The sequence below is a fragment of the Bos taurus genome, chromosome 13 (assembly GCF_002263795.3).
Source record: "Bos taurus isolate L1 Dominette 01449 registration number 42190680 breed Hereford chromosome 13, ARS-UCD2.0, whole genome shotgun sequence".
Lineage (NCBI taxonomy): Eukaryota > Metazoa > Chordata > Mammalia > Artiodactyla > Bovidae > Bos > Bos taurus.
This window is the reverse complement of record NC_037340.1, coordinates 8,875,234-8,896,991: the sequence shown is the minus strand read 5'-3', so window position 1 is coordinate 8,896,991 and position 21,758 is coordinate 8,875,234. Positions and strand designations below refer to the sequence as shown.

The window sequence follows — 21,758 nt, the reverse complement described above, 5'->3', positions numbered from 1 at the left end:
CAAACATTTCTCTCCATCTGTAGTGATGTCTATAATGTAGAAACTTGTACAATAAAAGATGTGTCCAGTATGATAACTTTTCTAAAAAGTTTCCATTTCCCCCCGTATGACAACAGTTTGATGATATTAGCACCATTACTTTTTTAATGATGGCCAAGAACATGACACTCAATATAAAGTAGAAAGTTTCATTTCCTCCTTCAAGAAAACAAAGTCAGTCAGCTACCACGGAGAACATTATGGAGGGTGTGTGAAATACCAAAAATAGAGTTACCACAGGGTCCAGCAGTCCCACTCTTGGGCATATATCCTAAGAAAACCATGATTTGAAAAGATACATGCACCCCAATGTTCACATGTGATTTAAAATAACCAAGACAGGGAAACAAGCTACGTATCTGTCACCAAGTGTATAGATAAAGAAGAAGCAGTATGTATATACAATGGAATATTACTCAGCCATTAAAAAGGATGAGACAATGCCATTTGCAGCAACATGGAGAGACAGTTTATCATATTAAGTGAAGAAAGTCAGAGAAAGACAAGTACCTTGCAATATCACTTATACACGAAGTCTAAAAAATGTGATACAAATAAACTTATTTATAAAACAGAAACAGACTCAGACACAGAAAGTAAACTTATTGTCACCAAAAGGGTGGGATAAGGTAGGAGTTCGAGATTAAGAGATGCGCACTACGATATATAAAATAAACAACAAGGTCTTAGTGTATAGGATGGGGAACTATATTCAAAATCTTGCAATAACTCATAATGGAAAACAATCTAAAACAAATATATATATATATGGATCACTTTGTTGTTTGCCTAAAACTAGCACAACATTGAAAATCAATATACTTCAATTAAAAAAAGAAAGGAAGGAAGATAATTTTTTATTTTTAGTACGAGACAAGGTATTTGATGGCAACTCCAGTCAACCATGCAAGAATGTAGTGATTAATTTAGCTGGATATTTTCCTTCATATTTTGCTGATATTTCCCATCTACATTTTTATTTACTAATATTGGAATGACTTCACTTAAGTGCCATCACCTGATAATTTTATCCAAGTAACATGCAATTAACCCCTCAAAATCATCATCAAATGCATCAACGTAGACCTAATTTCAATATCGGGACAACTAGCGTGTCACACTGTAGGGTATCTGAAAAGTTAATTTAACTTAGTCCATGCTTCTTTCACTGTGTACTTTGCAGTATCAAGTAGAGTAACTACTTGATAAGACGTGATTATTTTAAGGCCATAATAGTTAAGAGATGTTTAGTTTTCCTGTTGAAAGGATGATTGTGGCTTATATACTGGACTAGTCTCTTCTTACTAGTTTCAAGGAAATTATTACAGATGCCAGTGAGTTTGTTAGTAAATTCTCTTCAGGTCTCAGGGATCATATTTCCCAAATTGGAAACTTCTATACATATCCATTTTCCCAAGCATTTCAGTCCCATTTGCCTCTTTTAATCAAAAAGCTATATTATTGACAAAATATTAATTATTCCCAGAATGTTCAGGCTGCTTTGATTGTTGTTATTTTCATGTAGAGCACAAAATGAGTCAACTGGTTTGGTAGCTTGCTTTGCATCATTCTCTTTGAACTTCCACTTTCTCCTCTAAGATAGAATAGGGTCTTATTAATTCACTTGCAAAGAGAAACATTTTTTTAAATCAAAGGATGAAATGAAATATCTAGCTCTGTTAACAAGGAGGAAAAGATGTAAAAGGCAGCATAATTGGCTTGAAGAAAGTCTTCTTATTTTAAGCAAACCCACTAATGTTCATTGGAAAAGGCCCTTTATAATCATAATAATTCACAAAAAGTACAGTGACCATCCAGTGTTATCTAAATGTGTCTGACCCTCAATGCTCCTCATGCAAATAATAAAATCACCATAAAACCACCACTTCTGTGAACTTGCAAGGAATACTGATCCATTCAGCCTGTTAAGAAGGCAAGTGTTTATCTTCCTGCCCCATGATTTCAGCAAGGTTATCATCTATCTGAAAAACCCAAGGGATTCTGCCCCAATTAACTTACTATTGTGTATTTACACTCTCATTTTTCTCATAGTTTTATTTTCCTGGTGTAATTGAGATGTAATAAATGTAGGGCATGTTACAAAATAGAAGCAGGTGAATAAACACCTCCAAATCCAGCTAGAGAAGACCCCCTTTCATCTCAGCCTACTGCTATGGGAAAAGATTGGATCCACATTTTCTGAACTCTCCCACCTAAATGTAGAAGGGTAAAACATAGAAGGGATGTGGCATATCCAAGTACAGAGCATTAGTTTAGGATGACCAAAATCAATCTAAAAGAACAATATCTTTCAAGTTAAAACACACACACATTCATGAACATTTTCTTCAAAAGATAATGACAACAGGGAGAAAATAAATTAGATGTGATGGTTCCAGTTCTGGGATGCTATCATCTTAAATTCAAAATAATTAAGCAATTATGTCAGACATACAAAAAAGTGGAGTCATGATAACCAATAGGCTGTCTCACTTCCTAAGTTGGTTAAACTTAGTTTTCCGAATAACAGAAATTATTTGTGGACAAGATTGATTTCCAGCATATAAAGGCTGAAAAGAATAAGAAATAGTGTAAAAGTACTTACAACTGATCGGATGTTATTTTCTTTCACCAGTTTCAGAGATGATCTATAGCACTTGGCAAGGTCTTCCTTGTGGGAACCGTTAAGGTGACCTCTGGCGATTGGCCCCACAGTGTGGATGACATCTGTAAATGCAAAAGGAAGGAAAAATAGGGTAAACGGGAAATTTTCGCTTTTCACATAACCGTTGCTTTATTTATTTTAGGTATTTGTTCTGGAGTTTAGAGACAAGCAAGCTAAGAAATATTGATGATGCAAATGCTTCTCCGGTAAAATATTTTAGATACCATAGCTTTTTAAAGTAGGCAATATTCCAGGAAGGTGATAATTATGTAAAGGAATCCCCTACCAGTAAATTGTTCTATTGTTATTGGTCAGATCCAAGCATAACAAATTATAATGTAAGATGTGAATAATTGGTACACTGCTGCTGCTGCTGCCGCTCCCCCGTCCCTGGGATTCTCCAGGCAAGAACACTGGAGTGGGTTGCCATTTCCTTCTCCAATGCAAGAAAGTGAAAAGTGAAAGTGAAGTCGCTCAGTCATGTCCGACTCTTAGCTACCCTATGGACTGCGGCCTAACAGGCTCCTCCGTCCATGGGATTTTCCAGGCAAGAGTACTGGAGTGGGGTGCCATTGCCTTCTCCAATTAGTACACTGGCAAAAGACAAATCCTCAGTATGAGATAAACAGAAATAATTGCCTACAAAGCATTCTGAATTGACATAGGAAGGAAGAACCAATGTTACATATCACCTTGCATACAAGATAATAGTGTCAGACATTGTAAAAACTATAAAGAAGGGCAAGTTTCTGAAAAAGTCAAAAAATATAATAATAATAATCCTAAAAGTAATCATTTTAAAATATCCATAGCAATTTACAATGCAATCTACCAATGCTCACACACAGAAGATATGCTGGGGATATTAGTTTGTAATAATTCCCTAACTTCTAGTTTTCACTATAGTAAATCTCAAAAATCAATGTATACCTCTCAACCTCTATTTATATTTAAAATACAATATTTAATGTTTTTGCTTTTGCATATAAAACCAGCCATTCTGGCACACATAAACATTTAAATTTAGGAATTTAATGAAATAGAACCGTCCTCATTTTAAGTCAATAAAGATAGTAAGAAAAAAACTAAATTTTAATCCAAATTACTTGAAAAGGCCTTTATTACTCCTGCTTCTCAGTCTTATCTGTTAATCTGGATTATCAACTCATTCCATTGATGTGAATAACAAGAACTGATCAACTTTGATGAAAAAGATAAATTCAGTCTTCTATCATTAGAATATTATAATGAAATGAAATTACTTGCTTTGGCTAATTAGTACCAGTCAATTTCAAAAACAGTAAAAAGAATAAGAACACTTTACTAAAATACAGCTATGGAATAGTTAATGGTTTTAAACTGCATATGAAATTTAAACAGTGGAAGAGAAATCAGGAAGACAAAAATTTTTGTTGATTGTCTGCTAAATGTCAAGAGTATTATTTGATGTTGAGAAAATCCCCAAATGTTGATTTCAACTTTTAACAGCTTTAAACAGTATTTAAATCCTTGTTCAGATAATGCTGACGATGATATCTTGTGATCAAAATAGGCAGAAACCTTATTAGTGAGTTCATGCAGATGTTTATTTCAGACAAACCTGGTTTTAAAGTGAGAACTGCTATAATTCAGAAAGACAAAATAGAGGGATATTAGATTAAAGACGCTTACTCCTTGGAAGGAAAGTTATGACCAACCTAGATAGCATATTCAAAAGCAGAGACATTACTTTGCCAACAAAGGTTCGTCTAGTCAAGGCTATGGTTTTTCCTGTGGTCATGTATGGATGTGAGAGTTGGACTGTGAAGAAGGCTGAGCACCGAAGAATTGATGCTTTTGAACTGTGGTGTTGGAGAAGACTCTTGAGAGTCCCTTGGACTGCAAGGAAATCCAACCAGTCCATTCTGAAGGAGATCAGCCCTGGGATTTCTTTGGAAGGAATGATGCTAAAGCTGAAACTCCAGTACTTTGGCCACCTCATGCGAAGACGTGACTCATTGGAAAAGACTCTGATGCTGGGAGGGATTGGGGGCAGGAGGAGAAGGGGACGACAGAGGATGAGATGGCTGGATGGCATCACTGACTCGATGGACGTGAGTTTGAGTGAACTCTGGGAGTTGGTGATGGACAGGGAGGCCTGGTGTGCTGTGATTCATGGGGTCGCAAAGAGTCGGACACGACTGAGCAACTGAACGGAACTGAACTGAACTGAGGTTGTATTTAGCATAGGCTTGCATGCACGCGCGTGTGCACACACACACACACACTAATGATTTTTTGTGTAATAACAAGAATTGTAACATGATTGCAACATGATTTCCCAAAGCAGGTAAGATATGGGTTTAAAGTGAAAGTCGCTCAGTCGAGTCTGCTTCTTTTTGTCCCCATGGACTATACAGTCCATGGAATTCTCCAGGCTAGAATACTGGAGTGGGTAGCCTTTCCCTTCTCCAGGGGATCTTCCCAACCCAGGGATCGAACACAGGTCTTTTGCATTGCAGGCAGATTTTTTACCAGCTAAGCCACAAGGGAAGCCCAAGAGTATTGGAGTGGGTAGCCTATCCCTTCTCCAAATGATCTTCCTGACCCAGAATCAAACCCTGCATTGCAGGTGGATTCTTAACCAACTGAGCTATTGGGGAAGCCCCTTGTACCTATATTTAAAGTTTTACCATGATTTTAATATGCAAACTGAGTTCAACCTATCTTATAAGTGGACATGTAGTACAAGATACATCTTGGGTATCTCAGTTACCAAAGAATATTAGACAGTAGTCAAGAATTTTTAGAGATGGAAAGGACAATACGGAAAATTTAATCCATTCTTCCCTTGCTCAGTGGATCCATAGGAGAAGGAATTATGCCCAAAGTCTCAGATCAATATAGGGAGACACATTGTCACAAAAGCAATATGACTGTGAATTAACTTTTCTCAATACAGCTGTTTGTTGAAGGCAATAGCGTACATTTGTATATATACAGTTTTCCATGCTTACCATGAATTCTATTCCTTTAGCCTCATAGTCTGTATACATGCAAATTCTCATTGGCTATCACTATGCAAGGAACTACCCTAAAACTTGGTAACACATTTTATCTTAACAAAATCTTCAAACAAAAACATGTTTTCTTAACAAAAATCACCACTTGATTATTTTAATGACTTTTTTGGATCAACAATTCTGAAATGGCTCGGCTGGAGGGTCTGGCAGGCATGGAGCCCCAGGAAAAGTCATAGTTACGCAGCAGCTAAGGCTGAGCAGGGACTCACCATGGGGGCCGGTTTGGGTTTTCTGATGAAACCTCAGAACAGTCAGATTGCTCACGGGACAGCGCAGGGCTTCAACACCAAATGCCGGAACTGGAAGCTGTGTCATCTTTTCTCTCAGCCTTGGGACTGACAGTGTCATCATCACTGTACCCTGATTGCTTACAACTGTCACAGTTCCACCCATTTCAAGTGGACTGTGGACATGTTTTAAAATGGGCACAAGGAAGGATTCCCCAGACACCCAGGGCTTTCTTTGGAGTTAGCAGGTTTATCAAATACGAAGTCTTGAGGTAGATGAATAAGATACCATAGGAAAAACTGATATGATTATTTCCATGCAGGTGTTCATGAAAACAGTATGGGGGTCCTTCAAAAAATTAAAAACAGAATTACCATGTGATCCAACAACATACTTCTGGGTATTTATTCAATGGAATGGAAAACATCCCCAATAGATATGTGCCCCTCCGTGTTCACTGCAGCACTGTTTACAACAGCCCAGCTGGTAGCTCAACTGGTAAAGAATCCACCTGCAATGCAGGAGACCCCAGTTTGATTCCTGTGTAGAGAAGATCTCCTGGAGAAGGGATAGGCTACCCACTCCAGTATTCTTGGGCTTCCCTGATGCTCAGATGGTAAAGAATCCGCCTGCAATGCAGGAGACCTGGATTTGATACCTGGGTTTGGAAGATCCCCTGGAGGAAGGCAGAGCAGCCCACTCCAGTATTCTTGCCTAGAGAATCCCCATGGACAGAGGAGCCTGGTAGGCTACAGTTCTTGGGATTGCAAAGAGTCAGACATGACTGAGCAACTAAGCATGGTGCAGTTCATTGATATAATCGAAGTTTCCAGTGATGGATGAATGGATAGTATATATATATATGTGTATATATATATATATATTCCATACACAATGGAATACTATTCAACCATAAAAATGAAGAAAGTTCTCCCATTCATGAGAATATGGATGGAACTTGAGGACATTACGCTAAGTAAAATAAATCAGAGAGAGGAAGACAAATACTGCACTATCTCGCTTATATGTAGAATTTTTAAAAAGCAAACAAACAGCAATCTCATAGACACAGAGAACAGATTGGTTCTTGTTAGAGGCAGGGGACAGAAAGGAAGGCATGAAGTGGATGAAAGAGGTCAAAAGGTACAAACTTTCAGTGATAAAATAAACAAGTTCTGGGAATATAATGCACAGTATGGTGACTGCCATTGATAATACCATATTGTATATTTGAAAGTTGCTGAAAGAGTAGATCTTGTAAGTTTGAATCAGAAAAAAGAAATCTATTTCCAGTATGAAGTTCTCAGACGTATTATTTTAATAAGTCAACTGCTGATTTAATTTTTTAAAAAATCAGAACTACAAGAAGATTGAATATGAAATTAATATGCTTACTAATTGCAAATACAATCCAATTTTGAGCTCACAGTACACCTGTAGCTCCTAGATAGAACTGCCTGGCCCTGCACAAATTTTGTTTTTTCCTCTGTCTCAAAATCTGGCAGGAACTTGTAGGCAAATGAGAGGGCAGGGATTACTGTTACAGAATCAGCATTATATCTCCCTGTGAGCCATGACAGTAATGCTGTTTCCCTGAAATGTCTGGCTCTGCATTCCAGAAAGGAAGAGCAGCCTTTGTGCACTTGAAGCCCTTTCTTACACAACTGAGGAAAGTCAAGAAAACGGTGTGATCTGCACATTTCATCAGCACTTCAAACGCAACTCCTGGAAGAGGTATGGAAAACGAGATGGCAGGCCCTTGCGTGCTTTATCTGACTATAACCTGTGGCAAGACAAATGAGCCTGTTTTTGCTCATCTATTTCTGAAATCAATCAGCCTCTAAATCAGCTCTTTTGTTTTGAAGCTATAACCACCACCTTGTGTTCCCCCAGCTTGTTCTACCCTGGGAAATTAGTCTCAAGTCTATAGAAAAGGAGGGTAGGATGGAAGGTCTGCTTTGAAGGGGATGCCGGAGGGAGCCTGCTTTCATTTCCAAATGTGTAAATTGAAAAATGTGCAGGTGGAAGGCCAAATAAATATTGAAAGCAGTAGAATCATTTACTAAGATTCGATCAGACTTCTGCTTGATAAAACAAATGCAACAAAAACATTCTGTGAAAAAATATTAGCATAATGAATTTTGAAACAAATGAGGGAACCTATATAGGTTGCTCTCATTGTTTTCCATTTGAGAAGCAACTGTGCCACATTCAAACTGTTAATGAACAGTCAGACCAGAAGTAGAATCAATTACACATTGCTTTCATTCACTCCATTCTTGTATTCATAAGCATAATCGGTCCATCTAACTGACTGCATAATGATGCCATGCCCTGTCAGTCATATTCAAATTGCATGAATTTTAAGAAGAAAACCAATGCATGGTATTAAATTGATTTTCTTTTCTAGAGCTACAACCACAAAACCAAGCACTAAAAGTATTATTTGCAAATCTTATTGGCCAATTTATATGATAAGCACCACCAATCTATGACCCAAAACAGAATACTTGAAGTTCGGTTAACGGGAAATTGAATTACAACCTGATAGCATTACAAAGTAAACGCTGCCTTTTCTTTCCATATAGGTCAATGTTTTTCATATCCACATTTTCAAAGCTTGTTTTTATTATATTTCAAGAAACAATCAATTGTCCATAAGATGTTCCTTTTCAACCTACAGCAGACATCAGTGAGATTGTGTTTCAGCTTCAGCACATTTCCAAGTTTGGATTATTCTCGTACTCATTTCTTCAGGTACATGTTTGATTTCTTTCCATGCTCAGAAAGACTAGTCATACAGCTCTGTGCATGGGTTTGGGATAAACTAGCACTTACAATGTTATTTTCTAGTCTATTTTCCTTTGAGTCTGTGAGTTGAGCTTGTTGTCTTTGTTTGTTTTCCCCTTCAATGTTCTTAGTTACAAAGGACTTCTAGTTTACTTCTCTGAGCCTTCTTAGATCTCTGTGTCTAGGATTAAATATACAGTAGCTAAACACCATTTGCACTTTACAGCTGATACGGACACACAGAATACACTGTCAAAACTTGAACTAGTACACTCAATTCATTTTCAGGCTTGAATCCCATTTTTACGTGGAAATAAGATAGCATTGTTTGGGGCATCTTGTATTGACAATGTTTGTGCTTCACTGACTTCACAGTTGTGAAGTTTTAAGCTTAAATTGTGAGGATCAAGTCTTAAAATAGTAATTGAGCACTTTCTACCAAAAATGTTATCCTTCAGATTAAAAAGAAGAAGAAAGAAGGGGCAAAGCCCATTTGCAATTTGTTACCAGCTCTCCTTCTTCTGCCAAAGATTTATTTTAGGTCAGTCCTAATGGGACTGTGTCCTCTTTCAACCAGACACCTACCCATAAGGGTCTATTTGCAATAATATAGATTGCATTTCTATAAAACAGATATCCTATGGTCAGCCATTTATAGGATCTTTGAGATTCCACAGGATACTGTGGGCATATTTCCAACAGAGAGAGGTCTCAGAGAGACTGTGGGAAGCTGAATTTTCTGCAAAATTCCAACATTTCCACCATCATTTTAGAATGAACCAAAAGAGAGCACATCCTAGAAGGAAGTGAGTCAAATACATGGCATTTGTAATGTTTGAATAGCAGGGGTTGAGAGGAGGTAAGCCGACATAGACAATACGAGTTTTTCAAGGAAAATAATAATAAGGCCTTTGTTCCAGTTCAAGGGATAGGCAGCCACTTGCAGCTTTTTCAGAGAAATGTAAAACCAGTACTTTATTAAGACGCAAAGGGAAAGTGGGCTTTAAAAATCCTATGTAGTCAGTAACAATAAATGAATGTCAGTCCCCACTGCAAGGATGTCTCCACACATGCAGAATCTGGGCTGGGACTCAAGTGCCAGAGGAGTCAACTTGCTTGCTTGTCACCAACCTTCCTTTTCAGCTCCCTTGCCACCCCACGTCTGGACAAGAAAGATTTTTTGCCGTCATTCCCTCAGTCATTAATTCTATCCTTTATTCAATGAATAAATTCATGAAGTGCCAGGTACATAAGGCAACTGCTCTACGCACTCACAACAAACAGCTTGTGAGCTTTTTCTGACTCCACATCTTTCCTGGTATTGAGAAAGCCCCTCCACTTTGCCTCTCAAAATCCTTCCCATCCCATGAAACTAAAAAAAAAAAAACAAAAAAACAAAACCTGACCTTCTTTGAACTAAATTGAACTCATTTCTCCTCTTTTGGTCTCCAATATCATTTATGTTTGACCATTTACTTGACTTTTAACATGAACATTTCTGTACACATGACTAAGAAGATTCCATCAGTCAGAGCTCTTCAGTAACACAGCAAGCATTCTGCCATAGGAGGCAGGTGATTTCCTGTCATCAGAGGCAATCAAACATGACTACATATGCATCGAGTCCTTCTAACTCGGATGCTATGATCCTGTGTTTCCTGGCTTCACATATAAACTCTGCTTCCACTGGAGAAGACATGACCCATCTATGCCTGAGTCTCCCACAAAGCCAAGAATGCTATGGGAACCGTTGCCTAATAGATAATTAGTGAATTTGTGAGTGGTTCAATAAAAGTTGGCCCAATGTAATCAATCTAACCAGAGATGATACACTGGATTAGAGGAAACAATGAGGTGACATGGACAGTCTGGACTGAGCAAGCAGTGGAATGTAGTTCGACTGGTTCAGATCATTCAACACTAATTTTTATAGAGCTGAGAATCTGTTTCTTCACAGAACGACTCAGCAAAGCGTCATCAAAGATTTCCTAATAACTGGACTACAGACAAAAAAAAAAAAACAACTCTAACACCATCACACTTTTTAATAAAAGCTAAAAGATTCTTCCCAAAGACTTCCAACAAGAAAAAATGTGTAGTGATTTTTTTTTTTGCCTTTTTCTGCAAGAGATAATTAAATAAATGCATTTTAAAAACATGTCACTTCCCTCATCTGCATATGGTTCATTTTAGAATAAATTGGCTTTGTTCTAGAGATTGGTTTTGGCTCTCAAATCACAAAATGGAAAATTACAGACTCTCTACATGTCTTCTCAAAAACTTAATGGGATCACTTTTTACATTTCTTTAAAAAGTGACATTTGGGTATAATAAACACACCTTTCCATCAAAATAAACCAAACTGCTCCCAGAGCTCAGTCCATTCATAAGACAGTGCTGGGCTACAGCTACTCCATACCTTGATAATTGTGCTCTCTTTTGGGTTGCACTTTCATGGTCTACTCATCCACAAGGTTCCACATCTAATTATATAGAGGAACGTTTGTATTTAGAAAAGACAACTGAGGACAGAACATTTTAAGAGATTAACATCGATTCTAGACAGACCCCTCAACTCCCCACTTGTGTCCCTCACAAGCATCCTATCTACTTTTTGCCTATCAAAAAAAAAAAAGAAACACATTGATTCTAAAAGAAAGAATACATGGAAATCTGTATACAGAGAAGTTGCATTTTTCACGAGTTCCCTTATACAAATTCAGTGATATGAACAAGGGGTTAGCAGCAGTGAAAATGACAAATGTTTAAATAGTAAGGGCAATTTCATGAAACATTTCCATAATGAGTGTCTGCTTTCATATGAACATGAAGTTACATTGCTGGACCCCAGGAATGTCACCCACTTCTCAGATATGATTGGTGCTTTGTGCATAATAGAATCAGTTTTCAAACTTTTTGGTTTCAGGACTCTATAAAGTCTTAAAAATAACTGAGCACCTGTGAGAACTTTTGTTTTGGTGGGTCATATCTATCATACGGGGCTTCCCTGGTGACTCAGTTGGTAAAGAATCTGCCTGCAATGCAGGAGATGCAGGTTCAATCCCTGGTTTGGGAAGATCCCCTGGAGAAGCAAATGGCAACCTAATACAAGTATTCTTGCCTGGAAAATCCCATGGACCAAGGAGCATGGCAGGCTATCGTCCATGGGGTCGAAAGAGTCAGGCATGACTTAGTGACTAAACCACCACCACCATATATCACACAAGAAAACAAAAGGACATTTACGGTAAACTATCAGGAAAATGATGCTATCACATGTCAGCTAACTTCTGGAAAACTGCACTGCACACTCAAGAGACAAAGAGAGGGAAAATGCAAACAATTTCTGAATATTATTATGCACATGGAACTGACCTCACAAATCCCCTGAAAGAGGTATCCTTAAACCACACTTTGAGAATTGCTACACTAGAGTTTGTTGCTATGCAGATGTAGTAACTAAATATAAATAACGCCACTTCTATGGAAAATTGACACCATTAACTACTGTACCTGGTTCTGAAGTTTGAAGAAGCAGTGATCTCTTTCAGTTCTATAGGGGAAAACTATATGTACTGGACTTGTTAAGAAATGATACTTCTCTGCTTCAACTTTTGTATGAGTTAAGGGATTTTAAAAGAGTAATCTTGCATATGTGTGTGTTAAGCTGTTCGGTCATGCCAGCACCATGTGACGCTATGGACTGTAGCCTGCCAGGTTCCTCTGTCCATGGGAGTCTCCCGGCAAGAAGACTGGGGAGGGTTGCCATATCCTCCTCCAGAGGATCTTCCAACCCAGCGATCAAATCTGAGTCTCTTAAGTCTCCTGCATTGGCAGGCAGGTTCTTTACCACTAGTGCCATCTAGGAAGCTCAAAAGAATAATTTTAACTGAATGCAAAACTGTCTTTTGGGTCTAAAGTATCTCAATCTTAGAACCTAATTTCTCTTTCCACTTCTGTGAGATAGTGATCAGATCATCTCTACTTGCCAACATCTTTTGAATAAAAAAGCTCTTGTTAAATAAGCAGCTTGCAAGGACTCAAGAAGTCTAAGATGACTTTCAACTGATTTTAGCAGAGAATTAAATGGCAGACTCAGCTTTTTAAACACAAATTCTCCAAGACAACCCAGGATAAAGTGGAGAGGGGTCCTTTAGGATCGTGCATTCCCAAGAGAAGTCGTGACCACGGTTTCCTTCCTCGTACTTCCTTCATCATAGAATGAGTTGGAAGCTACGGAAGGGAAGGAAACCAGCTAACATTAAGCCAGATTGGAAGGAATGAGAAAGGGACAGACAATTCAAGAAACTTAAAGGTTCTGGCCAATTTTGATGATGGTTTCAATGTGGATGGGAGAAACGAGAGAAAGAGTTGAAATTCATCCTAAGTAACTTCACTCTGGGTGACTGAGGGGACGATAGGAATGGCAAAATCAGAAGAGTAATTGAGACCCAAATTATTGTAGTGTTTGTAAGTCTTCTAGAAATCCATCCTTAACATAAAAATAAAATGCAGAAAGGGGACAAGGATAAGAGAGGATGAGTAAGAGAAACAAAATGTGTACAGTTGAAGGCAACTAATTTTCCTCTCTCAAAGTACATTTTTCCCCTCCTTCCCTGCCTATTTTGGGTCTGACATAGAATCACTCAAGGGAACAGAATATATCACTGAGCCTTTCCAGCGTAATTCATTGTGAGGGTAAGATTCAAAGAGGTCAAAACAAGTGCTTCTGCAAGATTATTTAGTGGAAGCCATTAATGTAAAACCACTCTAAGAAAACCAAGATACCTTTTCATAGTGATTCAGATGCTAACAATGAAGTGTCTGCCTGGGAGCTCTGATAATTAAGTAATGAATGCCAGATTTCAAAAGAAAGAAATACCTGTAAGTGAATAAATAATATCTGGTGCTTGATTCTCTAGTAATATACTATTGTGTAGGCCAATGAATAAACATTCCAATTTTTATTTGAAAATGGGTTCAAGCGCAAGATGATATGATAATATGACTGAAGAGGTGCTCTGGTGAGAGAAGTAAGTGGAGTGGAAGGATGAGTAGTTTATTATGAGTAGGAGAGTATTGTAAAGAAGTCTTTAAAGACCTCAGAAAAGGATGATCACTAGAATGTGACCATCACATAGTTATAACCAGATAGGATGATATGAAGAAAGAATGAGAAAACAAGTCTTCATATCCCAATGGGAAATCCCACTCACTGACTAGGCAAACTTGGTCAAATTAGTTTTCCTCTCTTCTCTATAGAAACAGAAAAATATTTACTTTTCAACTTAATAATGGGGAATAAATTAGCTATTATATGTGAAAGCATCCAGCGTAGTACCTGGAATGTTGTAGGAGAACTCCAACTTCACTGATTATTATTAATACTTACAGTTAAATGTATTCCCAGTGTATATAAATAGCAGAACAATAAGCTCTTTCATATTTAATCAATATTTCACCATTACACTCTCAAAATTCCTAACTATTCTTAGAAACTGATTATGTCAGAATTTGTACTTTACTGGCTTCTTTGCTTCTACTATTTCTTGGACTCCTGGTTTTCTCTTTCTTAAACTCTTTCTTTCCCCCCAAATATTTGAATAATTCTTTCAGAGATTATCTGTAGCTAAGAATTTTCTAAGTCACTGGATTTTTCAAAAGCTTTTAGTTTGTTCTCATTTCTGAATGTTAGTTTTCTAGTATCTATGACCCTAGGTTCAAATTAATTTTTCTCTCAGAATTTTGACAATTTTGCTTCATTTACTTCTACCATGAGAAAAAGCCAGTTTGATTTTTACACCTCCATAAGTAAGCTGGATTTCTTTTTCCCTCCAGAAGTTCTGTGAACTTCCAATTTATACCCAGAATTCTGAATTCTGTCTAGGTTCTTTTAGGACAGGAATTCTTTTTTCCATCTTAGTTATGAAGTCATTACTATTCTTTCCTTTTCTCCATTTGTTCTATAAGTCTTAATAGATGGGTTGCATATGTCTGAGAGTAAATCTCAATTGTTCTAACTTTCAAATATTTAATCTGCTGCACATTTTAGACTATTTCCTTGACCTATTCTTTGGATCAATGAGTTAATTGTCAGCTGTTTCCTTTCCATTATGCATTTCTTCATTTGAAAACTTCTGTTCTTGTTTTAACTTCCAGGAATTTTTATTTCTCTTGTTAGTACTTCTTTTTTTAAATACTACATGCCTTACATATAGTTCTTTTATCTACCAACTCATTTACTGGCTATAAACCCTGTTGCTGTCCAGGCTAAGACTCTTATAGCTAGCTCTTAATGGATCTGAATTCACTTAATGTATGCCTTCATGTTTTTTTGTGATATTTCTAAAAAGTGAAAGTGTCAGTTGCTCAGTCATGTCTGATTCTTTGTGACCCCATGGACCATAGCCTGCCAGCCTCCTCTGCCCATGGGATTTCTCAGCAAGAATACTGGAGTGGGCTGCCATTTCCTTCTCCAGGGGATCTTCCCAACCAAGGGATGGAACCTGCATCCCTTGCGTCTCCTGCATCAGCAGGTGGATTCTTCAGTGCTGAGCCACCAGGGAAGCCTGGACCATACAAATTATATATATTTTCATCACATTTTTATTTCTAATGCAAATAAGTAATCCCTGTCAGGGCACCTCAAATAAGATAAAAAGATATTTGTAATGCTCTAATTGCTGACTGACTTACATAAACAGACATTTTAATAAGAGATATACTTCTTAGGTAGCTAACAACAGAATTACAGAAATTGCTAAGATGCTCACAGCTTTTTTTTAAATGATAAAAGGTATGATTTTATTTTCCCAACATGATAAAGCAGCATATGCTTCCAAATTGAAAATACATACACACACACACACACACACACAGGAAAAAAAGGAGGAAAAATATTCAGTGTTTTCATGACTCAAAACATATCTATCCACATCATTCTAGCTATTTCACAGTGCTTCTTTTATTTATATTTTTTTTAATTTAAACTTATTTATTTTAATTACAGGCTAATTATTTTACAATATTGTATTGGTTTTGCCATACATCAACATGAATCTACCACGGGTGTACACGGGTTCTCTTAGAATTGATTACAACACTATTCCAAGTCAGACCTACTTTAGACCCCATCTTTTATAAATATTATACATTTTAAATAAAAACAGATTATATGTTTACCAGAAGAGAATAGTCAAATATGAAGAGTTGTTCTTAGATACCTAATCATTTTGCATTAATTACAAATCCTATTTACACTTGTTAAACTAAAATGGGATATTTATTTTTACCCTAACCAGTAGATCTATATGCATTACACACTTTGCAGCCCAGAGATATTTAAAACGGAAACACATGAAGCAGCTAAATTATTTTCTAAAGCATCCTTTCTGTACAACATTTTGAATACACAGAAGACAACATGTTCCAACAACGTTCTAATAGGATTTTTAACAGTGTTACTGCTTATTTCATCCCCAAAGACTAATGTCTTAGTTCTCTCTACTACAGTAAATGCACTGTAAGACACTGCCGTCTAAAAAAGACCCTAAAGAACAACAAATTTAAACTTTTTAATGGAATCATCATTGACAATTTTATTGATGGAATAATACAAAAGGTTTCATAGGATAGAACCAAATATCTTTTATTTCTTTGCCTTTTGATCTTCCCTTTAAACAGAGAAAAATAGCCGTAAATAACCCAGAGCTGCAATTGATTTATAAAATTTCATGAAGACAACTCTTTCCCCTTTCAAATATACACTAGGGGCTTAAGAATCCACCCGCGGGGTAGGAATCCCTGGAATCCCTTCGGAGTCCACACTGGGGTTCTAGAAGCCTCTGAAATGCCAAATCCTGCGGGAAACAAATGATGGCATTCATCTAAAGGGCTCAGTTCAGTTCAGTTCAGTTGCTCAGTCGTGTCTGACTCTTTGTGACCCCATGAATTGCAGCATACCAGCACACCAGGCCTCCCTGTCCATCACCAACTCCCGGAGTTCACTCAAACTCATGTCCATCGAGTCGCTGATGCCATCCAGCCATCTCATCCTCTGTCGTCCCCTTCTCCTCCTGCCCCCAATCCCTCCCAGCATCAGAGTCTTTTCCAATGAGTCAACTCTTCGCATGAGGTGGCCAAAGTATTGGAGTTTCAGCTTTAGCATCAGTCCTTGCAAAGAACACCCAGGACTGATCTCCTTCAAGTCATTGCTATTCTGGACATGGCCAGAGGAGCCATATCTGGTCCTGGCCTGGGAGCTGGAGTGAACATAAAAGGTTAAAGGAGAAATAAAAGGTTCTTCCTGTTGTTGAAAGGGAAAATGTCCCTTGGAATTTTCTTGAGATGTAAAGAATAATCGCCTTCCCAGGACACAGCTGATTTCATTTGTAGCTTCTAATAAATCTGGCTTTATTGTATGATTCCAGTGAAAGCTCTGTGGGCTCATCAGAGGTGTGTGTAGGGCCTCTCACAAACCACTGGCTTTTGCTGAAATCTTCATTATTCTTTATGGCATGCACCTGCCAACCTGTTGGAATGCCTTCACTCAAGGAAAAGGGCCTAGAACCAGAAGAGCCCACACCCTGGACATACCCCAGCCCCTCCCATGCCAAGGCCTTGGCTCACCTTCACTTCTGCAGGTTTGATTTCCCAAGAATTTTCCAATCCAGGGTGAACTCTGCCCATGTTAGAATTCTCAACTGAAAAGAAGAGGACTCTGAAGGCACTTGTTTGCCAAGAAGATCTCCCTGTAGATACTGCTTTTGGCTACAGCCATGCCCTTGCTGGGTACTCTCATTTAATCCTAAGCACTTGCTATGTCAACAAGGCATCTCACCATTTTGCACCTCCTAGATATCTGGGACAGTGGTTCTCAAACTTGAAGTACATCAAAAGCATCTGGGAGGGCTTGTTACAACCCAGGCTGCTGGGTAACACTCCTAGAGTCTCTGATTCAGTAGATCTGGGATGAGGTGGAGGTGGGAACCAAGAATTTGCATTTTTAACGAGTTTCCGTGACCCTGGTGTTGCTGTCTGAGGAAACACATGGGTCTAGGAACCAATTATCAGTCTAAACCAATAATGGCAATCTGTAGTTCTTTAACCAAAATTCCACCCATGTCTTGCTACTTTAAGTTTTGACTTGCCACCCGAGGTTCTGACCTTGATTTTTATCAAATGGATTGACCCAACCACTGTGCCTTTAGCTATAACTTTTGGCTTATACACTGTGTTAACAATCTTGTTCCATTAACCTGTATGGCCTTTCCTGACCTGCCATGCCCACGCCCATCTGTCACACACACTAATGACAATCTATACTTTGAATAATAATCCCAAAACAAAAGTTTTCTTGTTCAATCTCTACTTCAGTTCTCATAAATTATATCAAACAGCTACAAAGATAAGAGCATTTTGGACAAATATTATGGTACAGAGAGTTCATTTTGGATTAAATATCAAGAGAACATTAATAACAGAGACACTGATTGAAATTGTTTAAATTATAAGAAGATCAAGGTATATGCACACTAACTGAAAACAGTGCTTAAAGAAAGCATGTTTCTGAAGTGAGTCAAAGAACAAGCTGGCCAAACTGAAGAAGAAAAGCTAAATAAGTAATTTGACTTTAAATCAATTCAAGGGAGGGTACATGGAAGGATTAAGAAAGTGGTTGGCAAGAAGATATATAAATGGCCAATAAATACATGAAAAGATCCTCATCATCCTTAGTCATTAAGGGAATGCAAATCAATACCATAATGAGATACAACTTCATACCTACTAGGATGGTTATAATCGAGCCAGACAACAAGAAGTATTAGTGAGTATGTGGACAAATTAGAATCATCATACACTGGTAGTGGGAATGTAAATGTCTCTTTAGAAAGCAGATGATCCCTCAAAATGTTAGAAATAGATTTACCATATAACCCAGTCACTCCACTCCTAGGTATCTTTCCAAAACAGCTGAGAAGGCATGTCCACACAAAAACTTGTAAAGAAATGTTCATAGCAGTATTTTTTATAACAGCTCCATTATAAATGAGGGCTTCTCCAATGGCTCAGCAGGTGAAGAATTCACCTGTAATGCAGGAGACACAGGAGACACAGGTTTGATCCCTGGGCTGGGAGGATGCCCTGGAGGAGGAAATGGTTTCCAGTATACTGGAAACCCACTCCAGTATACTTGCCAGGAAAATCCCACTGACAGAGGAGCCTGGCATGCTACAGTCCATAGGGTTGCAAAAAGTCAGACATGCCTGAAGTGACTAAGCACACTACAAATGTTTATCAGTTAATGAATGAGCAACCAAATGTATACCTAAAGAATGAAATACTATTCAGCCATAAAAAGGAATGAAATACCGATATCTGCTACTTCACTGGATATTGAAAACATTATACTAAGTGAAAGATGCCAGTCACAGCAGGCCATGCATTTTATGATTCCATTCATAGGAAAATATCCAAGCTGCCAAAGATGAAAGTGGAGTGGGGGATGGAGAGCAACTAATGAGCACAGGGTTTCTTTGTAAGGTGATGAAAATATTCTGAAATTAGATAGTAATGGTGATGGCTCTGAAACTCCATAAATATACCAAAATCGCTGAATTATAAACTTTAAAAAAAGAAACTCAGAAGAAAAGAAACAGAAATAGCGTGGGAACATGCCAAGAAATCCAGGCATAGGGTAGGTGACACATATTTTGAAAAAGGCTGCACAGATACCTGAAATGGCCAATTAATTAATATTAACTATGTCTAGAATATGAAAAAAACATTAAAAGCAATACTCTAAAATAAGACTCAGAAAACGAAGTTTGTCACCCCATGAAATCTGCCTGTAGGGGTGCTTATAACTCAGCAGGCTCAGGTTGAACTTTTCAATTAGAATCCCATAGGATAGACCCTCTGTGATTTCATCTCCTACCAACAATTGTCAACACACAGATTAGGAGAGCTATTTGCCATGCAGAACTTCCCATGAATCTGAGGACCGAGAGCCACTTCCATTTTTCAAAAAGCCTGCCTGAATATTTCATTGCAAACTAGTTAATTGTTTAGCACATAAAATGAGTGTGAGGGTCACAAGTAATAAGCAGAGGGAGATAAACTCTGCTTGGTATCACAAACATTCAGTTCTCCATCAGGAGATCTAAAGTCTTTAGATGTCATCATGTTATACAATCACAGGGCCGTATATGGACCCATCATACAAAGTATAATGTTTGTTTTACAAATAAACCCTACAGAGAACCATCTTTTTTATGAGAAGACTTCAGGTCGAACACTTGTAGATGAAAGTTACCATCTTCTTAGGAACTTAAGACGAACCCTTCCCATACTCTTCCAGAAAGATTTTTAGAATCTGTAGGTTTTAGTCTTGGGTTTGTTTGCTTTTGTCAATACATAAAAGTCAGAAGTTTTCATATGTGTTTATACATATAGTCAGTCTCATGCACAGACCAGAATATATAACCCTGCGATGTGTCTTAAGAAATGAGGAGTTTAGATAAATTTCCCTCCCCGCCTCTTCTCTAAGTCTGCGTATAGTCTGTCCTGTGAAAAGAGGAGACTGGACTTTCAGAAACATTCAGATTGTACAAAGAAAATGACAGCTATTCCTCATCAAATTCTCACCATGTGGCAACCACTGTTCTAAGTCTAAGACTATTTTAATCTTTCCATACTTTTGGTATTCACTAAGACCTAGTACTAGAAAGATGATCCAGTTCTGGGTGAAAACTGAGCAAATGAACTTCACCCTATTCCTCCTGTTCTGTTCTGCTAAGCCGCTTCAGTTGCGTCCGGCTCTTTGTGATCTCGTGGACTGTAACCCACCAGGCTCCTCTGTCCATGGGATGCTCCAGGCAAGAATACTGGAGTGGGTTCTCATACCCTCCTCCACAGGAGCTTCCCAACCCAGGGATCAAACCCAGGTCTCTTATGTCTCCTGCGCTGGCAGACAGTTTCTTTACCTGAGCACCACCTGGGAAACCTCTTGTTAAGTGTAGCCTAAAAACTTGGGAATTGTACATAAATCAAAGAGAAGACTCTGAAAGGTGGGGAGAAGGAGGCAGACATTGGGGCCTGACATGGTGGTATTTACTGGGTTTTCTTTTTGCTTCATATATCCTGTTGGGTGCTGGAGGAGCCAGGAACTCAGAATTGCCAAAAAGGGGAGATTTAAGAAGTCCAAAGAATGGTCTGCTTTTTCCATCCAGAAAAGCAGGAAAGGCCAACTTAGCAAGATAGAAAGGTTGTCCTACTCCCCACAAAACCAGAGCTCCATCCTGTCCCTTTTAGCCAAGGCCAGGTCAAGAGCCTTGATTCCCACCCTTGCCCAGCTATCATGAGGTGCTCCCCATCCAAGTGGTATCAGAGGATGGTGAGCAGGAAGCCAGCTTTCATCCCTGAATGGTGGTAACAAAACCCTTCCCCACATAATATTGGTAGAAATCATATGGGTATCCTGGACTTTCACCCCCACTTGCCCTGGGATGGTGTCAGAGGATACAATGAGGAGACCTGGAGCTTTCACTACAATTCTGTGGGCCCTTCACTGTGTCAGTGGAGGATAACTGGGGGCAGTAACAAGGGGGTCCTCCTTTCCCAGCAAGGTGTTGTCACATGAGGCATATTAGGGATCCTAAAATCCCAACTCTGTTCAGCAGAAACAAGGTACCTCTCCCTCCCTAGGGTGTCAAAAGAAGCTGAGAAGGGAACCTGGACCTTCACCTTCAGCTGGCAGGAATGAGGCAGCAGCTACCCTACCCTGTTGAGATATCAGAAGAGGCCTCCTAAGACAGATAAGATCCAGAGCCTCACATCATAAAGGATATAATGCAAAATTACTCATTATATCAAGAACCAGGAAAAATCTCAACTTGAAGTAGAAGAGACGATCAGTAGACTCAACAGAGAGATAACAGATGTTAAGAGTTTACAACTGAGATTTTAAAGCAACC

General features: G+C 38.3%; 1 protein-coding gene across 3 annotated transcripts in view; it reads right to left on the bottom strand.

The window, feature by feature from the left end:
- MACROD2 (mono-ADP ribosylhydrolase 2) overlaps positions 1–21,758 on the bottom strand; it is a 2,330,645-nt gene that overhangs the window by 986,246 nt on the left and 1,322,641 nt on the right. For all 3 annotated transcript variants that reach the window (XR_009496772.1, XM_025000233.2, NM_001105029.1), the window contains 1 exon segment: positions 2,645–2,766. Coding sequence is in view for 1 of the 3 variants with exons in the window: in XM_025000233.2 (XP_024856001.1) it covers positions 2,645–2,766 (122 nt within the window). In the remaining 2 variants the exon portion in view is untranslated.